At 45.2% G+C, this 16,224-nt stretch overlaps 1 protein-coding gene across 4 annotated transcripts in view; it reads right to left on the reverse strand.

The window, feature by feature from the left end:
* AMOT (angiomotin) overlaps positions 1-16,224 on the reverse strand; it is a 97,666-nt gene that overhangs the window by 29,452 nt on the left and 51,990 nt on the right. For all 4 annotated transcript variants that reach the window (XM_075940903.2, XM_075940902.2, XM_075940901.2 and 1 more), the window contains 4 exons: positions 12,520-12,973; positions 8,142-8,286; positions 6,096-6,188; positions 1,408-1,553 (listed from right to left, as the gene is read on the reverse strand). In XM_075940903.2, coding sequence (XP_075797018.1) covers positions 1,408-1,553; positions 6,096-6,188; positions 8,142-8,286; positions 12,520-12,973 — 838 coding nt within the window. The remainder of the gene's footprint in view (positions 1-1,407; positions 1,554-6,095; positions 6,189-8,141; positions 8,287-12,519; positions 12,974-16,224) is intronic.

Here is a 16,224-nt window from a genome sequence, read left to right on the forward strand (position 1 = left end):
TAGGTGCTCAGAACTGCAAAGACTGAGCACACCACACCGCCTCTTGCAGGAACGAGCCCCTTAACAGTCTGAATCATCAAACAGCATCGTCCCACATTTTAAATTAGCCTACACCTGACAGCTCTTTACTCTCCTGATTATACAGAAGGCCCAATTCAGCCTTGGCATAAGCTGCTGCAGCTTTTCTGAAGTCAATGGAGTTGTGACGGCTGCTACCAGGGTTGAATTTGCCTCTTGGTCTTTAGCAACCTCTCAGCTCTCCAGCCTCCTCTAGCTTCACAAAGTCCCACCTCCTCTCAGGTCTACTTCCCTTGGTATCTTGAGGACCAAAGCCAAGTCTCCCACACAGCTGGGCATAGCACTAGACTTGCAACAGGTCAAATATTCTATAGTGTTGGTGTGACGTTAGTGCTGGTGGAGGAAGCTAGGTCAACTATCCCCAAGCCTGAATTCCTCTGCTTATCTCCAGAACAGGCAGCAGCATGGACAATTTTTCCCACACAGGTACTTCAACCCTAATGTGCAAGAACCCCCTCGTGTGTTCAGAGGAGAGTTCCTAATCCATATCCATTAACTCTCTAACTCAGCATAAAGTTGAGAGTTCCATTCCTCCAACTGACACCCACCTGTCTCTCTGCCCTCCTTTCCTCCCACAACCTTCAGAATTTGCAAAGTCTTTCCCCAGACATCCCACTTTTACTCCTTCAGCTACTTGTATCTTCAGATCTTCCCTCTCAGACATATCAATCCCTCCTTTTTTAAAGTGTCTGAAAATCCTCCCACTCCACTGCAATGACCAAGTGGCATTTGCATGGCTCCTATTCATGTAGTACAGATTGAACCTCTCTAGTCCGGCACCATTGGGACCTGACCAGTACTGAACCAGAGAATTTGCCAAACCATGGGAGGTCAATATTGTCTAGCGGTATGATCAACACTTCCACTGCTCAGAAGACATTTAGGGGTAAATAAAAGCTAAATAACAGTACGGAACACTGATATGAATAAGGAATATAGAATGGTCATTGGAGCTCTCTGCCATACCACCACCACAGAGTTAGTGGAACTCTTGACAACAAAGAGAGAGGACTTAATTTGTGCTTAGTTAAAAGTCCATCCTGACATGAGCTCCCGCAAAATTCTAGGGGTGTTTGGATTTGGGATTTCAGGTCAAGCCCACCTTTATCACCAATTAAAACAAGAGGAAAATGAAATGTCACTGCTCAAAGGATGAAAGTCCTTAAAGGAAATACAGGCTTGTTTTATGTCAGTGATGGTTTTGCACCCACACGAGCTGAACTGATACAAACAGCCTTAAAGATAGCCGATTTCCTACCCAGTTTGTGAAAGGCAAATAGTTAACATGGACCTTGAGCTACCCCAATTTCTCTCTACGAGTGACCTTACCTCTTCCTCCAGTTTCACCACTTTGGCCTGAGCATTGTTTAAGGCCTGATCACGAATCTCAATGTGCCTTCGTTGATCCTCATTGGTGGAGCGTGCAGCAGCTAGTTCTATCTCCAGTTTCTCCTTCTCCCTCTGCGTTTCTTTATCTACAGAAATAAAGTGGGAAATATAAAATGGACGGAGCTTTCCCTCACAGACTTCTAGGAGTCTCTCCTAAATTCTACCAGTGATTAAGGAGGAGGGGATCTTTTCAACAGCTGCTTGGTTTCGAAAGAGAGTAAAGGGCAGATCTCTATCTAGTCTAAATACAGAGGGATAGAAAAATGAATTGCTTGGAAAAATATGTTCAATTAGGTTATTTATCATACCCTGATTAGATAGATGGCTAAGAGGATGCAGCACCTTTCATCTCAAACTCACTGGTTTAAAATCACTGGTTTAAAATCAGAAAACAAGCTAACATAGTAACATCACTGCCCAGGAGCTGAGGGATGGGGGGGGGGGGGGGGAGAAACTGTCTGATTTAGGGCCATGATGTAATATTTGCTTTCGGGACTCCCTATTCAGAGATGAGCACATTTTTAAATTAATTCACAAACACGGACATATAAATAAATACAGCTCACTGACCTCAGTGAGTTCCTGGTGGGCAAGTGCCTTCCTTACTGAAGCACCACCCCAATTGGCTCCCTCTGCAGGCATTTTCAAAGGGGCCAGGAAATGAATGAACAACAAAAAAGCTCATCTGCCCTTAAAAGTGACACTCCAGGTCAGGACCAAGGCATGCTGGCCTGCACTGTCACAGCTGTACCTGAGCTTTGGTTACATAAGGAACTCACCCTCTCAGGCATCATCTGCCACCAATGCATACACTTTCCTGTTGTTTACACTGGATGAAGAACTGATACTTGATGCAGGAATTACTGGATGAGGTTCTAATCTAAAGCATGTGTTGTACAGAAGATCAGACTAAAAGATCATAACGGTTCTTTCTGGCCCTCAAATCTATTCAGTTATTTGGATTTCATATTTAACATTGCTCCTTGCTGGCTTCTCATTTCTTGATGCAGGGATTAGTTGGCTGAGATCACACTGCTAGCAAGGAGGCACAGGCACACAGATTGCAAGTCTGGACTTCAGGCAAATAAGTTTAAATCTTTTTCAGAAACAAGTTTACTTGAGCTATTGGTACTGTTTTACATGTTTGCTTCCTCCGTCTTCTAAAGGGTTGATTTCAGTCCTGACAGTATTTCTCTTTGCAGTCAACTCTACACTCATCAGGTCTAATTCATACTGGGAGAATCCAAGCCATGCTACTAGTGTCCCAGCTGGTCCACATACATACACACCCACAAATGCCAGCAGTAAACGCACACGTTGTCATCCTATGATGAAAATTACCAAGTCAAGAGAAGATTGAACATGGAGCATATTCCAGTCCTTTGACTGTTCCAGGTAGGCTGCCATCCATCAAAAGATGAACTTCGCGAATGCCATAGAACCGTGGTGTCCAACACACTAGCCACACGTTGCTGTTTGGCCAATTGAGTGTAGCTAGTTGGCTTGAATAATGTGGCTAGTTCACTATAGCGTTTTCAGAATAATGTGGCTAGTCCACTTTAGTGGCTACTGCTTCAGAACTGATGGAGACCACGGCCTTAGAATCTGTGCAGTTACATTGCACATTAATTCACAGAAGTATGCAGGACCAGAAAAATATAATGCAAGTGCATAAAGCAAAGCAGAACAAGAGTGCTGAGTTGGCATGCTTTCTGCGGAGTCACTACAGTCCTCAGCAGAAGCCAATCACTTGCACTGGTAACATTAATTCAGCTTCAGAGAACAGCCACAGAATGCACCCCTGCAGCAATCTACATTCAGCTCTGATGACACCAGAGAAAATGCATTCCAAAAACTAATATCCCATGGAATGGAATGAGGACAAGCAATGGAAGTCTTTGAAGAACAAATGCCAGACCTTAGCTGTTAATACAGACAGTGCGTGGCGTACACCGACGTATAAATATATCTACAGGCTCAGAGCAGTTCCCATTCTTCCATCAGAGAAGAGCCAAGTGTGGAGTCCTGGCAGCATACAGCAGCTACAAATTCTCTTCTATGAGGGGATCAGAGCAGCCTAAAAATGGTTGCTGTGGCAGGGCGGGAGCATGGTCAGAGCATCCAAGAAGAAATGTGCCAATGCAGCACATTCCCAGGGCAGCCTCTGAAGTAGGAACTGTTATGTAGCCCTGACTACAACCTTGAACTGGTTTCTGCTGACAGAAACACCACAGGACAACAGGCAGCAACAAACTATCTGCCCTTCCCTAGGGGATTCTTTCCTATAGAGTAAGGATACCATCAGCTGGTACGACAGGTTTAAATCACAGCCTGGAGGACTGTAACCTACAGATTCACTCATGCAGGGCCTGATTCTGCTCCTAAAGGGTGCGTCTACACTGCACCCATAGCTCAACATAAACTATGCAATCTGACCTGCACAAATGGCGTAGCTTATTTCGAGTCAATTTTGAAATAGCTTATTTCGTAATTTGGCACTGTCTACACAGCGCTAAATTTCAAAATAACCCGCTATTTCCAAATGTCCCTTACTCCTTGAGGAATGAGGTTTATAGCAACGTTGGAATAGTAAGCCTGTTATATTTTGAAATAATGGGCTTGCTGTTAAGACACGGGATAGCTCTTTCGGAATACCTCTGGTATCCCAACATAGTGCTGCAGTGTAGACGTAGCCAAAGTGAACAGTAGTTTTGCTAATGACTTCAGTGAGAACAAGTTTCAGCCTGTAGCATATATGCAAACTGAGATCTCACATGAGCTGTGGGCTACCTCTAGTTATCAAGCAATAAAAACACAGCATTTCCCCCCTCTTGTCCCCTTATCTCAACATCTATTAATCCAGTTTAAAGAAACAAACTAATCTCACAACTAAGCAGACTTCCTATTACCACTTTCAGGGCTTTACATGGAAAGCTAAACAGTTACTTCAAAGGCCCAAATTGCTAACTCAATGGAGGTAGACTGAGGACAGCACAAGGGAGGGATTTCGACACCACAAAGCAGGAGCAGCAGAATGTACTGCACCACAGCAAATTCTCTCTATTTTGCAATGCTCTCCCCTTTTTTATACACACATTATATAACACAACTGAAGAGCTGCAAACAGTGTCAGAAGGGTGGAGTGCACCATGGAATTAGGAGGGAAGCTGACTCACTGCCCTTAGCCTCAAGATATTTCAGGATGGAGGAAAGGCAAAATTTCACACCTACAATTTTGGTTTGCCCTGTGATGGATCCACGGCTGTGGATAATAAGTCATGACCCTTGGGTATCTCTGCCCAGCCCAGCAGAATACTGGAGTTCCTCCTTTTTACTGTTTCAGACTGAAAATTCTCCCTGCCAGCATCTTCATTAAACTGACTCTGCCAATGAGCGACTGTCGAGGGAATAGCTGGGGGATCCACCTCATGGGAGGGATCTCAACGTGTAGTTAACTACACGATTAACCGATAAGCCTGGGCTTATTGGTTAATCTTGTCTACTACATGTGTGTGCACACCCCGTCTGGCAAGGGGGAGGGAAGCAGGAGCCAGTGCCCATGAGGAGGCTCCCCCATAAGCACCAGATCCCCATAAGCAGGCTCCCCATAAGCATCAGATCTGCCTGCCCCCCCGCGGAGGGTGGGCAGAGCAAGCTGGAGCCAAAACGTACGGGACGCCAGCTTTCAAGCAGGCTCCCCGCATGTGCCACCTCCCCCAGGCTTGCTGCCTCCCACAGAGGCAGCAAGGGGGGGGCAAGCAGGAGCCAGTGCTGGGGGGAGCAGCTTAAAAAACAGTTCTCCCCCTCCCCCATGTTACTGCCTCTACAGCAGCGCAGAGTCGCAGAGAAGGTAGCCATAAAGCAGCCTTTGTCTGCGGCAGCAGCTCCTGTCTGTAGGGGGTCCCAGCTCCCCACGGACAGAGGCTGCTCCAGCAAGCCTGGGCCCACCGCAGACAGAGGCTGGTCCGTGGCAGCAGTCCCTGTCCAGGGGGTCCGAGCTGCCCACAGTCAGGAGCTGCTGTCGCCCCACTCTGCTACCTCTGTATCAGAGACAGCAGCGCAGGGTGTCAGTGGGCTCCTCGGGAGCAGGACCAGGAGCATACTAGCTGCCAGCCCCACCCCCGGGGACTATTCAAATAGTCATGTAACTGCTAAGATGTCATGTGGTCACATGACTGACTATTCAATTACACTATATTTAACATCCCTACCCCATGGATCCCAACTTAGCTCCTCTTCATCTGCTCTGGCCCCCTTCCAAGACCGTGGCCATATGAGGGATCAGGCCCAAGCATATCTTTGGGACATAAAAGGGGTCCAGAGCTACATCCTATGCATGGAAGCACTTTGATGTTAAAGATCTTCATTACCCAGTGTTAAGTAGACTGCTTAGTGTTCTTTCCAGCATCCCGGATACCTCACCACTTCATATAGGTTAGCAGAAGAATTTTGTATGTTCTGACAGAAGCCCTGAATTTAATGTCTTTATTCACTGGTAGTTTTAAAGACTATCTAATGTGCCTACATCACAATAATCTCAGAGCACATAACAAGACAGGGTGATACGGAGTACACAAAACCGCCTGAGTGACACATTCTTCCTAGACCACAATGAACGTCTGACTCACTTTGTGCAAAGAGCTGAGAGATGGTTTTCCGATTGTCCTCAGATCCCTCAAATTCCTTTTCAGCGAGCTGCTTGTTGGCCGTCTCCATCCGCTCTGCAGGGTTTGTTTGTTTTTTTTAAGAAGGGAAACAAAAAAATAAAAACCTTTCAGAAATGCTCTAAGAGCTCACTAAGTTAGTTGCATCTATTTTGGACATATGTAAAAACAAGTTCTATGCAAAGGACTCCTGGTTCTAAACGATTTGCAACAAACGGCTGGGGTCAGAAACCAAAGAGGCAGTTGCTTTCACAACATATACAAATGCTGTTCAACTATTTCTAGCTACAACACTCTCATGGAAATATTTTAGAGAATTCAGCAGGGGATGAAGCCAATGGAATTCTATAGAAATTACTCTAAAAATCTATGTATGCACTACAGTGGTGTTGCAGCTGTGTTGATTCCAGGATATTCAAGAGACTGGTAGGTGAAACAATATATTTAGTTGAACCACCTTATGTCTATGAGAGAGACACAAATTTCAAGCTTACACTGAGCTCTTCTTCAGGCCTCTCTCATCAACCAAAGTTGGTCCACTAAAAGATTTCCTCACCCATCTTATCTCTCTAAAGAGCTAACACATGTGAGAGTTTAGGGGGAAAATTAAAAAAAAAAATCACACAAGTGCTGACCCATTCTATGGAACTATATCCCAGGAATATAATTTGCTTTTAAATAACATAGGATGGTTACAAAACCTATAAAAAGGATATCAATTTTTAAAATTAACTTCAATAAGGGTATGTAATTCTTTAGCAATCCTCTACTAAGCATTCTGGGCAGAAGTTGGAAAACTAAAAGGACTAGTGGCCTGATTTCTGATTACCTGACTACCCAAAAAAATGAAAAACCCTAAATCAACATTTGTGTTCTGAAAGACAAAAGTCTGTATTAGTCTTTGGGTATTCATATTAAGTGCTTATGCTGCTTGATTTGCTGGGAAAAGAGGTTAATTTCTTTATTACAAGCTTCTGTATGACACCTTCCACTGCAGTACTGGGCACTATGGGTAAGTCTACACTGTGTTTTACAACCTGTGCCAATGAGTCTCAGGCTTATGCAGAGTACTAAAAACAGCTATGTAGAGGTTTGGGCTCTGGCAGGGTCTCAGGTTCTGAGGCATGGGAATCCAAGTTGCAGCCCAAGATTCAATGCCCAAGAACGGCTGCTGTGGGGTTTTAAGACAACAATGTAGACTTACCCTGTGGTGACTTTTAGACTAACACAAAGTATTTCCCATTCTCCCAAGTCACATGGCTTTAAATGAGTAGAGACCACGAGGGCAGCGACAGTAGATAACATGCAGGGGAACCAGGAGACATTTATAGAAAAGGCTGAACAACCAGCTTAAATTATTCTGCAATTATTATTTTTCTTTAAACCACAAGCCACTTTCTCCCTTTGAAAATTAAAAGCTTAACCATGGCCAATCTAGGCTTGCACACCATTCACTGACACTCCCGATTCCCAGCCACAGTACTGCTGTAACTTCTTACAGGAGCCAGACATTACTGAAGAAATACAGGCAGCGTCTTGCCCTGGAAGGGAAAGGGGAGTCTGAAGGAAGAGCTGTCTGGATTGATAAGGAATATTGAAAGCCTTCAGGAAGAGCAGGCAGTTAGCCCTGTGTGTGTTAGTGCAAAGGGCCCAAAGGACAGGACATGGATGTCAGCATTCATAGTTTCACATTGGCGCTTGTACACAATGTTTTTAGAATACAACGTGAGAAATAGGTCCAGGATTATACCCTGGGATACAGTTTTGGCTTGTTGCTATCTTTCTGTTTCCTTAATGATTAACAGGCTGGAAGTTAGATATTGCACTAATCAACTGAACCTTACCTTTCTACACTCCCAGCTCTCTGCTGACAACATTAGACAGTTGAGAATACCTGGAATATCATGTCATGTTCTGTAAGTGTATCAGCCATAACAAGTGACTCACAAAGGAACACACTCACCAGACAAGTATACAAAAAAATTTAAATTGAAATTTTTAATGATTTACCTCTCAAATCCCTATTGAAATCATGAAGCCTACGAATTTCTCCTTCCAGCTTGTTTCTCATAGCCTTTTCCAGGGCATCCCGCTTAGAGGAGGACTTCTCCAGGTTTTTATAGGCTTCTGAAACTTGCTGTATTTCTGTTTCCAGCTGCAAAACAAATTAATAAATCCATTTCCTTTAGCATTAACAATACCTGGCACTTAGGCAGCATTTTTCTTCTGAGGTTCTCAAAGTGGTTTATTGAACAAAGATTTAAGCCTTGTGGGAGGGAAAACATGATTACTGCCATGGTACGGGTGGGTAAAACTGCAACACAAAGAGGCTGTGATGTATCATAGGTCACAAAGGGAGTCTGAAGCACAGCTAGACATAAAGTGCTGGAGTCCTGTCTCTCAGGCCCTTGCTCTTCATTACTGGAAACAGTTACTGGAAAGGGCCTTTTTTACAGTTACAGAAAGGCCTTTTTGCAGATGCTGATGCTGGGGCCTAAAAGCAGGGGCATAACTACCAGGTGAAATCACCATGAGCTGGGTCAAAAAGCAATTTCATAGAAGGTCTTTGATAAACAGATTAAAAAAAAAAACCTGAGAACATACAAAGCAGATATATAAAATTATATTTATAAATATTAATATCAAAATGTAAATTTCTGATGTGCGTTGCTGTAGCCAGACACAAAACCCCATCTTGTTTTTCCACGAGCCCCATCTTGTTCCCCCCCCCCCCCCAGAGAGCAAGAGAAAGGCAGTCAGCCTTTGATGCCTTGGGAACACAGGTTTGCTGCCTGTCCCTGACTCTACCATAAACAGAAACCAGACAGTAAATGGGCTAGCTGACGACCCGGGGCCTCCCGTCGCCCTGATGGCTAGTACCAGTAATTGACACGCCTGCACTGTCCCAGGAGAGGAATCTTCGCCCATCACATACCAGAGGTGCCCATTGTCTGCATTTTCCCAGGTGTAAATTATGCTTTGCACCCTTCGTGGGAAACTTGGCATTCAAAGCCATTTTTCCTAATTGGCCACTTGAAACCAGGAAGAAGCCTACATGACCCAAGGGGTATAAAAAGAGGTTCAGCAGCCCACCCTATTTGAGCTCCAGTCATCTATACCTGCTGGCAGGTATTGATTGTCTCCCGAGGTCTGTGGGACGCCCAACCTCGCCCTACTTCTTCCCGAGGGATTGAGAGAAAGACGCTGGCCACGCCAAGTCTGGAACGCAGGGGTGAGAATATATACCTGCTATGTGTCTATTTTGCATGCATTTAATAAGAGCTCAGAGAACCAAAGGGTTTCATGGTACCTGTAAGTCTTATTAGTGTAATTTCTGTCCTGTCCTTTGTAGTGTCTGTGTTATCTGTAACACAGTAGTAGCATTTAACAACTAAGTTTACCCTGTAACAATAAATAGTAACTGTTTAAGCTTTAACCTGACTCCTTCAGTTGCTGTAACAGAACCAAGCACAATTTAAAAGAACTTCAGCCGGTAATAAGGGACTCACTGCCCTGACCGTCGGCTGACAGTTGCAGATTTGTATTTATTTACAGAACGATAATCGATAGTGGGTACTAAACCCTCCTATTTTGTTTGTACTACTTACTAAACTTCTATCTAATTAATAAATATAGGTTGAACCTCTCTAGTCCGGCACCCTCAGGACTTGACTGGTGCTGAACCATGGGAAGTCAATATTGTCTAGCAGCACTAACAACACTTCCACTGCTTATTGGGCTCTTAAAATTCATTTAGGGCTAAGTAACAGCCCAGAACACTGAGAGCCAGGACTGGTGGCTGTAAACAAACTTTATAGGACTATGGGAAACTTGGCCACACCCAGGAAAAGAGGCCATCTGGTAAACTAAAATCAAGCCCGACCACCAATATTGCCGGACCAGAGAGGTTAAACCTGTTACAATACCCAACTCATAGATAATGCTTCTATCAGTTGCTCTCCAAGAGCTTTACAATGAAGGTTGGTATCACTACACCCATTTGACTGCTAGGGAAATGGAGGCCCAGAGCAGTGATGCAACTTGCCCAAGGTACCACAGCAAGACAGTGACAGTGCAGAGAACATAGCCTGGGTCCTGAATCCCAGTCTAGTATCCTACCCACTAAGAGACACAACTATTTGATCAGACTATTTGATCAGTCGGTCATTTAACTTCAATTTACAGTATTGCCATAGTTGTTGAAACAGTAAAATATAGCTTTTGCCCAACCCATCTTGCCGTACTGTCTCTTAGTTTGATGTCTAAGCAGGGAACTGCTCACCAGAGATAGATGCCCACTGACTTTCTCCAAAACCAGCAGGATCTCATGTCACTTTGGTATTAACAGCCACCAAACTGCAAACCTCACCAGCTCTCCGTCAGCAAGAAGCTGATTAGTGGGAGGAGGCGGGGAGGAAAGAGAATTCCTTTATCTCTTGTTATCAGGAAGCTGTCAAACACTTCACTAAAATACTTCCCTCACTGGAACCTCCCTAAAAAACAAACGAACCTGGGCAGAAGTCCTGTTAGGAATTAGAAGAAGTGGGAAGAAATAGTAAACACAGGAATTCAGACATGGTAAAGGAACAAGAACAACCCACTTAAAGTTGAACAGCCAGGCACTTGCAAGCTGTTCAGGGGTCCAAGTGTAGTTCAAGGCCCCAAAAGAGGTTTGCAGAGTCCTGAACTGCATCCAGTGCTCACCTTTTCTCTACAGCTGCAGAGTAAAGAGAAAGCTGACCAGCTGCTGATTCTAAATTGCTGTCTATCAGAGGAGCACAACTCCACACACGCTACTGACAATTATTTTAAGAATTATAAAAACATACATGCCAGTGTGATTGCGAAGGCTGTCTCTCTTACTTTGACAATCCCTGCTGTATAAGGAAAGCAATAGTGGGACTCCTAGAATAACACATGACTGGTGTTGTGTTAGGATTTAAGTGAATTTACAGTGCCAGAGAGAAGTGATGGCTTTACAGCCCTGTAGGTCCAAACTTCTTTATTTATCCACTGTCACCGAGGTGTGGGGAGACACCGTGTCCTGCACCCCCATCTGCAGCCAGACGGCTCTGCCAGCAGATGGAACAGAAGGTTTATTAATCAACAGGGATACAGCACAGAGCAGACTTGTTAGCTCCGGAACCAGTAACAGTCAGTACAATCCATCTGGGGGTGAGGGGAGCTTGGAGCCAATGGTCCTGCTCCCCATCTCTGCACCCCAAGCCAGCGAGACTCACTTATACTCTCAGCCACTCATCTGTCTGCAGCCACCCCATCTCCAGCCTTTGTCCAGCTTCCCCGGCAAAAGGTGTCACCAGGTCACATTCCCTTCTTGGGCTCAGGTTACCATGAGCCTGGGTCATTGTGAACTTGCAGGCCTGGGCATCCTCCTTCAGTGAGTCACACTTGGAATTCCCATCCCCATCTAGATTGTGATGCCGTGCCCAGGGAAACTGAGGCACACACAGGGTTACCACAGGACAGTAGAAATCACATGCAACATAACAAAGCAAACTGAGTGAATACAATCCCCACTTCATCACACCCAAAGAATGGGATACACACAGCACGGGCTGTTCCCTCTGAACTGGAGCCCTGAACCTCTAACTGGGCAGGACTGATTAATCACCTGTGAAGCTGTGCTGCCCCACAGCTTAGAGGAAACACTGATGGGCAGCAGCTATGCAAGCTTCTCCCTCAATGCCCAGTCAGTCAGTTTTGGAGGACTATTTCTAGGGCAAAAAGGTAGTCCAGTCCCCAGGGCCCACATAGTCTCTTGGCTATGTAATAGAGATAAAATCCCACTTAGTTGGTTAACCAGTTATACATAGCGTTAAACATTACGGTTAACCAATTACAGGGGAGCAGGTGGAGGGGCTGCTCCAGCCCCACCAGGCAGAGAGCTGCTCCCAAGTACCAGTTAACCATTACCCGCTAAACATAACCCGTTCACATCCCTCCTATATCATCGCAACTATGTCTAGGGAATCCACCACCATACTATCTAAGCTTTCTCCAAATCTAACAGGAAGATCACACCAGCGGCAGCCTTATTATTAGCACTGGCTTTAAGGAACAGAGCTAACCAATCTAAGAATTCACCTCTGTGAGGCTGGCACTGTTACTGGCAACTGGAATAGGTACAATCATCTACCAAGTGCAGAAGAGAGGCCACCAACTCAGCACACCTAGATAAACAGAATGCCAGCAGATGCCAAAGAACAGGCACTACCAACCTGGGCAGGTTCCAAACTGGGTCTGGCTCTGAAAAGCTCCAGATCAGATTACCAGCCCCCTGCACCATCCAGCTCACATTGGTTTTGTCGTCATTTTCATTACAGAGAACATTATACAAAGGAGAAGGGCAGTTCCATTCTACACCCACCTTCTGTAACCTGGCCACTTTCTCGTAGCACCCATCCAACTCCTGCCGTAAGGATCGATTCTCCTCCGACAGGATCTCCACCATCTGCTGGGCTCTGGAAACAATGGCAAAAGGATCTACTTGCATCTGCTGATAAGGAGAAGGTATCTGCTGAGCTCTTGGCATTAACGTGTAGGAATCTCCTTGCTGCTGCTGCTGGCTGAGACTGGGCTGGCATAGTCGGTAGAAGTCTCCCTGATGGACCTGGTTAGGTAGGAACAGCTGCTGAGTGCGCGGTAGATAGCACGGGTCTCCCTGATTTGGAGTCAGGGGTTGCTGATGCTGGGAAGGAGACAGTCTGGATGGTGGTGGAGACTGTAGTAAGGTCAAAGATCCCAAGGAGGTTAAGGAGGATGTTGGGCTGTGATGGTGAGGGGGTCTCTGCTGTAACTGCAGGTGGAGATCAGGGTTTTGCCTGTAAAACAACAAGATCACATTCAGCTGAAATTCTACAGATCACCACACACCAATCGAACCCTCTGGCAAGGTGATGAACCCAAGTACGTATCAGAGCTGCTACCGGAAGGATGTTCCATGACTTTACAGGATTTTTCATACTTAACAACTGCATTAAAGAAGCTCTTCAAAACCACTAACTGCTGCAGGGAGAAAATCCCAAACACAACCACTGTCCTAAGATCATGAGTACATTTGTACAGAGATGGCATCAAAAACGACCTGAGATCCACTCCCTCAACTGCTCCAGAATGACACTATTACAATTCAGAATACACAGGCAATACATTTACTATGGAAAATCAAATTTGCGCTGTTGACCAAGGAGAAATCTTTTATAAGCACTTACTTTAATATTTTATCCATGTAAAATGAGAAAAACTGAGCACAGCTGAGCCAGTCCTGTACTAAACTGCAAAGGCTCTGTTGCAAAGTTCCTGCCAACAAAGAAAATCCTTCTGCAATTGAGGATACAGATTTAAAAGAAACAGGCTATGGTCTTGTTTATTACTGTGCCAGCTGCTGTTGGCTCAAGTACATTGAAATACCCACTACTGAGTCGCAGCACTGCCAGCAGAGAGAGAGGTTACAAGGAGGTGAAAGTTGGCCTGACAGTTGGGATAAGAATTTGCGTCGAGAAACTTCCTCCATCTCTGCACAACAGGCGTTTTACAGATCAATGCTGCACCCGATATGCAGAGGATGAGAGTCTATTACAGATCCACCTCAACAACTTTAACTCAAGTTGTAGAAGGGTGGGGAACCTTTTTTGAGTCGAGGCCACTGACCCACAGAAAAATCAGTCAGGAGCTGGACAAAAGTGAGAAGCTCCCAACTCAGAAGCAGAAAGACACTCCCGCACATTCGCCCTCACACCCCAGAGCCTAGCAGGGAGACAGCATTTGTGTTCTAGCCCCGAAGAAGGAGCCAGAGGGGGCCCATGAGGCTGGAGTGCCAGTGCAAGCTCCCCAATGCTAGGGGGGGAGCCCCGAGCCTTGGGAGCTGGATCTAGGCACACCAGGGGCTGGATCTGGCCCCCAGGCTTTAGATTCCCCACCCCATATCCTGGTGTGTTGGTCAAGAGGGCAGCTGTCACTTGAGCACTTCACATCTCTAATAGGTTGCTCATCCATAGGGAAAGGAATGCCAAAGCACTTCCCTCCAGAAACTCCCTACTGGTTGATTGTGAACCAGCATCTTCAGCCTGCATGGGGAGTCCCTGCCAGCCCTGGAGGAAAAAACTCTCATGCTGTTGTCAGAAGGAGAAAAAGATGAGGAAACTGGATGATCTCTCCCCCCTCACCTCAACATAAATCTCCCATGCACATAAAAAGTACAATTTGTTGAAGTTCTGAGGACAGTCTAGTTTTTCAAATAGTGTCCAAACCCCTCCTAAGAAGTACCCTGGTATGGGACTAGCTTGATATTTCCCATTCTGTAAAACATTCCTGTTCTTCTGCTATAGCTTCTTAAAATCTTTGGCTGCTGCTCACACCTACATGTGGAATGCACTTGCAACCCTGACTCAGGTATGATCAGGAAGAATGACACATTGTGCTGCTCTGCACTGCTGAATGTACCAAGTATATCCAGTGGAATGCACCTACTGGTCTGTTCTGCTGTGCTGTAGAATTTGCCAGGTACACCTTTCCATTCCATCCAGAGAAGCATTAATTAATGATTGCAAGTGCTTAAATGGATTAGGAGCTAAAGGGTTACACAAAATATTTGTCAGAGGATGCTCGAGCATTTAGAATTGACCTTCCTGTAAAAAGTTAATGCATCAACTTTTCATACACATCCAAAGAGGAAACATCTGCATTAATCACATTTCGTTAGCAAGATATTTTAGAGGTCACATATTCTGAGCCTCTGCATGGGATATAATATCTCAGAGTTACATGTCCTGTGCCTTAACATAAACACATACCGTTGTATCCTCCATGTGGCTGTTACTTTTAACTAGCCTTCTTCTGGTGAAATTGACCCATTTACCTGGAATAAGTTACATTTGTTGTTTCTCATTACTGTACTAGGAACAGGTTAGAAATCCCCATTCTGGCTCTGTTTCATGTTCCCTAGCAGGCTAATAAATGCAGCTAGAAAGGCAAATCGCTGTCACTTCAGAAAAACTAAGTACTGGTCTGGTTATTGTCCATTTCATTACTACCTCTAGTGACTGTGGTACTTACTGTTTGATAGCAGCATTATTTTAATGAATGCATTTCCCTAGGACAGATCAGATGCAGAATGTGGCTCTCAGGGATTGGGGGTACGGATGTAATAGGACAGTCCATTAACCAATAAGCAAAAGCTTATAGGTTAATGTTATAGACTACATGCATTTGTCCCACCCACCCCTTGGCAGTACATTTTTTAGCAGGCTGAGTCCTGGCTTGCAACAGGTCCCAAACCTACCCTTGCTGCATTTAAAGTGTATTAGGAGCTGGGTGGACAGAGAACCCAGCTCACACCTAGTCCGGGACCTACGCCTGCTGTGGCTCTGCATTTAAAGTGCATTAGGAGCTAGGAGGGCAAGCAGCACAGCTCAGCTCTAGCTTATGCTAGAGCTGATGCTCTGTATCAGAGGCAGCAGCATGGGGCGACAGTCAGCTGGTCTACAGGACCAACAGTTTACAGGAGCTGGTTTTTAAATTGTCTCCCCTTGCAGACCAGCCCCTACTTGGCACCCCACACTGCTGTCTCTGATACAGAGGCAGCAGCGCAGAGCAGCTGGGGGCTCCTCGGAAATGGGGCTGGATCACACTGGCGGCTGGCCCTGTCTCCAGGTACTATACAACAGTCGACTAAACGATAAGAACTCATGAGGTTACTCGACTATTCAATTAACCAATATTTAACATCCTTAATTGGGGGCAGAAACAGAAGCTGTGTAATTCATTTCCTCAAGAATGTTCAGCTCACATGCAGCATCTGGTTGTTTTCCTTTTGGGAGGTCACTGCGTTAAGTTTATACTTATTTTTTAACCTAATAGTGGAGAGTGAGGCAAAAAGGTCAAATGACTTGCTCAAGGTCAATGCTTTTAACCAGGAGAGGAATCCAGAGTCTTACTGACACACAACCATTTCCTCTAACCATAAAACCAAAGAGAACTTGGCCCTTAACATTCCATCTTAAATGGACACAAATGCCTCACAGAAACCTCTTAAAAAATACCACAATGGGAGAAAATTCTGCAGATGAAGCTA

Source organism: Pelodiscus sinensis, chromosome 13 (genome assembly GCF_052426305.1).
Source record: "Pelodiscus sinensis isolate ZL-2025 chromosome 13, ASM5242630v1, whole genome shotgun sequence".
Classification (NCBI taxonomy): Eukaryota; Metazoa; Chordata; order Testudines; family Trionychidae; genus Pelodiscus; species Pelodiscus sinensis.